The sequence below is a fragment of the Thalia democratica genome, chromosome 7, assembly GCF_965202585.1.
Source record: "Thalia democratica chromosome 7, ktThaDemo2.hap1.1, whole genome shotgun sequence".
Lineage (NCBI taxonomy): Eukaryota > Metazoa > Chordata > Thaliacea > Salpida > Salpidae > Thalia > Thalia democratica.
In genome coordinates this window covers 33581928-33588143 of record NC_139171.1, presented here as the reverse complement: position 1 = coordinate 33588143, position 6216 = coordinate 33581928, and the positions used below count along the sequence as shown (strand labels likewise).

The following is a 6216-nucleotide window of genomic DNA, read 5'->3' as shown; positions in this document are numbered from 1 at the left end:
CTAAAAGTCATCGATTCGATATACTCTGTCTACATTATTTTTTGCCAGCACCTATAAAATGGTAATAATATTATCCTGCATGTAAATATATTTTACTTATAGTTTACTTTTATTTAAGTCAATTAAAATTTTTGATAGTAATCTTTGTTTAAAGTAATAATATTAATCAAGTAAAATATAAACTTAACAGATTTTAATAACTGCACTGGGATGAAATAAATTTTTGAGTAAAAAAATCAAATTAATTAATATAGACTGATCTTATTATAGCTTAACACTAAGTTTGAAAATTTTTCGACTTTATAAGTCAAAAACTTTAAAAATGATTCGTTTAAATGATACACTGACTAAACTTTTTAAGTGTATAGTAAATAAAAACTTATTTAAAGTTAACTATAAAAACAGAAGCAAACTTGCTTTCTAACTAACTTAAGCTAGTTTAAACTCATGAAAAATATCTAATTTTACAAGAAAACTTAAAAAAAAAACTTTAAGTTGAGCGACATCAATTTTGTTTCCAACGCCAATTGAAAACATGTCAATTTTGTCTTTTACTGTCAGAGGCACTTCTTTTTGTATTATTCTGTCTTGCGCAAAGCGAACAGGATCACTTGCCCTGAACAAATAAAAACAAATCGGTTACGCAAAAGACACAATTTATAAATAGACTAAGCTATAAAATCATCTTTTTTTCAGTATCATATTACGTTTTGTATTCAGCTAAAGATATTACGTGTTGTAAAATTATTTGCCAGCTGTTTAAACTGGTCTCAATTACAAAAATTTTTAAGCAAGTTATTTAAAAGGTGTATTCTATTTTACACACAAATTAAAAGATTTTATATCGCTTTTTGATATTTAAATTTATTTAAAACTTTTCAATTGTAACTCTTTTATTGCTGTTTTCATAGTTTTTATTTAAATAAAATTCAAAGGTAACGTAATATGGCGTTAAGTTCTTAATCCAGAGAAGAAAATCCCAATAAATAAAACTTAATTTTTTTTTTAAGAAAATACTTTATTTCATCAACGACGTTTTGCTTTAATATAACATTAACTTATCTAGGAGGTATCTAGATAGCGTTCAAAAATAAAAAACGATCCAAACCGTTTTCACCTTTTAATTTTAACTTGTTTTTGTTCTGATGGATGATTTTTTTAAAGAATAAAAAAGAACTAAAAATTAGTAAAATACACATGAAATGTCCATACGTAACGTACTTTCCATCCGTGAGAGCGATGAGAACTTTTGCTGTTGAAACGTTACTGAACCGTGACGAACTCGCTAGTATCTTCATGCTTTTCAGCCACGCCAGTCCCATCATCGTCAGCTCTCTTTCTCTCGCAATCTTTTTTATTCCATCAATTCTAGTCTAAACATTTTTTTTTCCATTTTTTTAATATTTTTGTCTTTGTTTTGCAAACTTTAATGAAAATAAACTGTATTTACAAGTTTTTAAGTATATTAACCAACAACAATAGTTCCTGATGTTAACAAACTACAAAAATTACAGTAAAATGTTTAGTTTATAAGGTTTTAATCATTTTATCTTTAATTCGTAAAAAAAAATGATATCAAAAGGTCAAGAGTCTTACCTGAAACTCAAGAAAGCTGCTAAATTTTTCAAGATCTACCACTGTGGTTACTGAGCGTCTGTTATATATGTTTCAAAATTATAAAATTTATAAAAAGTAAGATTATCATATTTAAAAAAAATATGTACCGTGTTTTTATATTATCTATAACGTCTACATTAGAAAATTGTTTTACATTATAAATCAAAAACACTGTGATAGACCTCAGTAGAATATTTAGTGGGACTTTTTTTGTATATGTTCTAAATTATTTGTCATTAAGTATTATAAGAAACAGTTTAATAGTTTTACTTGAGTACAACTACTTACCCAAACAGCACAACTCCTATCTGTAAATCACTTTGTGAATTCAAACTAAAAGTACCCTGTATCACCAGTTTGACCCAAGATTTTATCTTTAAAAAGTCCCCTGCCTTTATAGAGTTCGATCTATCCAGTACAAAAACTATATCCAAAGGTTTACTTTCTTTAGGACAATCTAGAAAAATAAATAAATTTGCTGGTGTGATGTTTTTTTTTTAACTGCAAGTTATATTAAACCTGTTTTTAAAAAGTCTTCTGAGTGCGACTTGTAGTTTTTAGAGCAATATCCAGGCATGAAAATGGAGGTTCCACACTTCAAAATTTCCGATGGGGAGCAGCTCTATCAAATGCAATGTTTTTAGTACGTAAACTTGACTACAAAGTCAAATTATAATAATAATAATACAAAGTTTGTTACAAACAAAAACATTAAAATTAAATCTTTTCTTTAACCTTAAAGTATATAAAGTAAACTTGCAAAAGTTACAAAAATAGAAAAAAATCAAACCAAAGTTGTATCGTTTGTTAACATAGTAGCAGATAGAGCGAAATTTGAAAATCTTTTTATTGCATGTGCGTTTTTTTCATTTATGCAAAAAGTTTTTGAGCTTAGAAAGTTAGAGTTGTTGCATTTGAGAACCTCTGAAATAGTAGATTTGTCTAAAAAAACAAAAAGAATAAAGTGAAATAATGCTGTTCAACATGTTTAATTACAATATCTCTACTAGCATACAAAAAGGAGAAATAGATCTTGTTTTCACTTTTTTTTTATATTTCATTTGTATATTTTCTAATCGTAATTATAAGATATATTTACTTTTGTATTAACATTTAGACTCTTTATTTTTGCAGTTAATGTCTTTTAACATCAAATACTAAACTTTCTGTTAAACTTTTAGGTGACATAATATGGTACTTTATTATGAACAATTTCTATACTTCTGAATAGTAAAGTTTTAAAATCAGGTTTTAGTTATGTTAAAAACTCTTTATAAACTAAAAAACTTATAAGCAGTAAAATCTATTTTATAACATTTTTTGAATCACGTATATTTGTGTTTAAATTTTTATATAACTTATTATAGTAAATTCTGATAAAATTTACACAGTGATTTAACTTTTTAAAACAAAATTTAGTAGATTTTTATTTATGTTGAAACATTTTTTTCATAACTTTTAAAATAATTTCAATATTTATAAATATTATATTTACAAACTTATTAATAATTAAAAAAAAAAATAGTTGTTTTAGTATGTGTTACAATTAAAAACTTATAAAATTTTGTTTTGTTTTGACGAAAAAAAAAAAAAAAGCTGAAACTTTAAAACAAGTTTTATTGAGTACTTCGCCCATCAAACCTGTCTACTGAGAACTATCAACTACTTAGATGATCAAAGTGTTGAGTTAGTTTAAATGATCAATACTTGTTACTAAAAAATAAAAACATTTACAATTGTCAGAATAAAAAACTATTGTAACTTTTTTTAATTAATTTTAGTCCAATTAAAACGATTCAAAAAACTATTCAAGTTTCTCAACTTAGCTTGGTTGTTTTCAAAATAAACAACTTCTAAAACTTTATAGCATAAAACAATTTTTAGATGTTTTTAGTTTCTTAAAATCTTTAAAGGCTAAGTATGTTTTTAACATTTTTTTTAATATTTAAAAACTAAAGTTTGCATAACATTGTTAAGTAAAACATTATAAGTGTCATTACTAAAATTAAAACTATCTTTTAAATTAGTTATTTATTAACTAGAGAGTATTAAAGATTGAATGCTGTCAAAATTTATTTTTATTTTTTTTTCATATATTGTATATACACATGTGTTTTTATTTCTGTAATATACACAATGAGATAAAATTTTCTGTTATAAGTTTAAAATAGTTTGTTTAACTGTTTTTTGTAGCATTGTAACAATTGTTTTTTGAATAACGAAGAATTTACCAAAATAAAAGAAAAAGCAAATATAATCTAAGTAAAATATTTGACAGTTTAAGAATTTTTTATAAAAGTTAGTTTTTTAAAGAATGTTGTGTAAAATCGAAATAAAAAAAAAAAAAGAATTAACAACAAGTAACAAAGGTAACAAACTTTCAGAAGTGTAAAAGCTAAAAACAATGTTTGTGTTACTTATTGAAAAACAATTTTTAACCATTTGTTATTTTTTATGTTAGCTTAATATAACCAATGGTTAATTATAATGTAACAAAATACTAACTTCTAGATTCTAAAAGAAAATGACCGTATTTTGACTGTTGGTGAAGTACTCCAATACTAGTCCTGTGATTAACTATAAGTGTTCAGTAAGTTTATATTCAGACTAATTCATTTATAAACTCAGTAAGTAATTTATAAATTCAGTAAGTTTATATTTAGACTTATTCAAGTTGTCAAAACTAAAAAAAAACATTCATATCAGTTGGCGTTAAATTTTAATAATTTTCATTTTAAAAGTCATATGTTTTTTGTTGTAGCTTACTTTTAATTTTTCAATAACATACATATCGATTAAAAAAAAGTTGATTTAAACCATTAAAAGTTCAAACTAAGGTTATCAAAAAGAAAATTATTGCAAAATTTTTGCAAATAATCATTGAAAACTGAACAACAAGTTGTATTCACTTTATTTATATACAGATAAAAAAAATACTCTTAATGTTAGCATGCAGTTATAATGATTATAATGTTTCATAACTTTATAGATACTTTTATACTATTTGGTCATTTTAAAAATAACTACGAATAAGTTAAACTTATATAAAATACTTGACCATTTGAAAACTTCTTAAAATTTTGAAAAGTTTTAACCTTGTTTAATGAAGTCAATTTCTAAAACACTGCTTTAAATTGTCAAATAAAAATTTATCAGTAATTTTCCAGGGAACTTCCAATCAGTATTACAAATTAAGAAAAGTAAAAGTTGTTATTTCTAAATGCAAAATTATTTTTAGGTGTATAATTGCGTTTTAATGTTTATGGTGAATTTTTATAATTGAATAGTAATAAAACAATATTTATTCAGCTTTTGTTTAGTTTTGTGTAATACAAATTATTAAGACTAATTAGCATAAAAGGTTTTTTAAGTTGTGTTTAGAAATGAAATACTGAAAACAACTAAATTAATACATTAGATTAAAGCTTACTTTGTTATGTTTTCATCAGGTTTTGAAACGTAAATCTGATCACTTTTATTATTTTTTGTGTGGTCGTACTTATAAATCAACAAGCTATTTTCCTCGTTTGCAAGGTTAAACGAGGTCACTATATTCAAATAAAAAGCCAACGTCCAACAAAAGATTTTAACATTCATGTTACGATTTAACAATAAAGGCTGTAAAGTTATAAAAACTTAGAATTGTTACAAACAAAAAAATTGTTTTTTTTTGTAAAACACCGTAAAAGCTTACAAAAAAAAACAAATAAAACTGTAAAACTAACAAAATAATTTAAACTTTAACCTATTTAAACACTTTAGCTTTAAGTTTAAAGACTGCAAGTATTTTTTAAGATTGCAAAAATAATTTTTCTTGAAAAAGTTTTTGGCAAATAAAATAATAATCAGTTTTTTAACATCATGTTGTAATGGCTAGTTATAGTTTTGATAAACACTTTTCATAAAAAACTTAATAATCCATTTTAAAAACAGAACATACTTTTTAAACAAAAACTGTACAAACATTATTTAAATGTAAGTTTAAATTCTTTTATATCAAAATAAGTTCACATCTAAAATAGTAAAAAAAAATTTAAATTTAACAACTTTCTTTATTAAAAAACAAATGTTTTTGTTTAAAGAACTCAATAATTATTTCTATTACATATGAAATGAGTCAAACATAAAAGCTTAAAATATCTAGTACTTACTTTTATAAACAAACAATGCTGAGATATTTTTATTAAGGTTTATTTTAATACAAACAACTAGTGAACTTATAATAATGGCTTATACTTTTAAAAGAAATTATATTTTATTGAAACTTGCTAATTAGCTCTAACTGTGTTTTAAAATGTATGCATTCACTGTTGTTCAGACAGAATTTAAATATAAAAAACGCGATTAGAAGACTAGTGTTGTTTGATTTTTCAGTCTTACTGAACTTATTTCAATAAGTTTATTTTTCTTGAAAATAATACTTTTTTAAACTAAAATAACAGTTTGAATTTACAAAATAAACTTTAAGTATGTTAATGTAAACAAAAAAGTACTGAGGGTAATACTTTTAAACAATAAATTTCAAAATAAAAAGTATGAATTTTATTTATTTTAAAAGATAAGAACTAACATTTTTTATTTTATGTTTTTAAGTGATTA

The 6216-nt window shown here is 23.2% G+C and overlaps 1 protein-coding gene across 1 annotated transcript; it reads right to left on the bottom strand.

Annotated features, from left to right (window-relative positions):
- LOC145841276 (matrilin-3-like) lies at positions 1-2194 on the bottom strand. Its single transcript, XM_082948642.1, has 6 exons — positions 2137-2194; positions 1906-2074; positions 1597-1654; positions 1222-1373; positions 490-616; positions 1-51 (listed from the first exon to the last, which is right to left on the bottom strand). Exons 1-6 carry the CDS (start codon positions 2192-2194, stop codon positions 1-3), a joined length of 615 nt encoding a protein of 204 aa, XP_082804768.1.
- Positions 2195-6216: the final 4022 nt, after the last annotated feature.

Coding starts and splice junctions, on each gene's coding strand:
- LOC145841276 (XM_082948642.1), bottom strand. CDS start 2,194: ATGCCTGGATATTGCTCTAAAAACTACAAGTCGCACTCAGAAGACTTT. Junction 1,374..1,596: donor GCAGCTTTCTTGAGTTTCAG/GTAAGACTCTTG, acceptor AAAAATGTTTAG/ACTAGAATTGATGGAATAAA. Junction 52..489: donor TTGATGTCGCTCAACTTAAA/GTTTTTTTTTTA, acceptor ACCATTTTATAG/GTGCTGGCAAAAAATAATGT.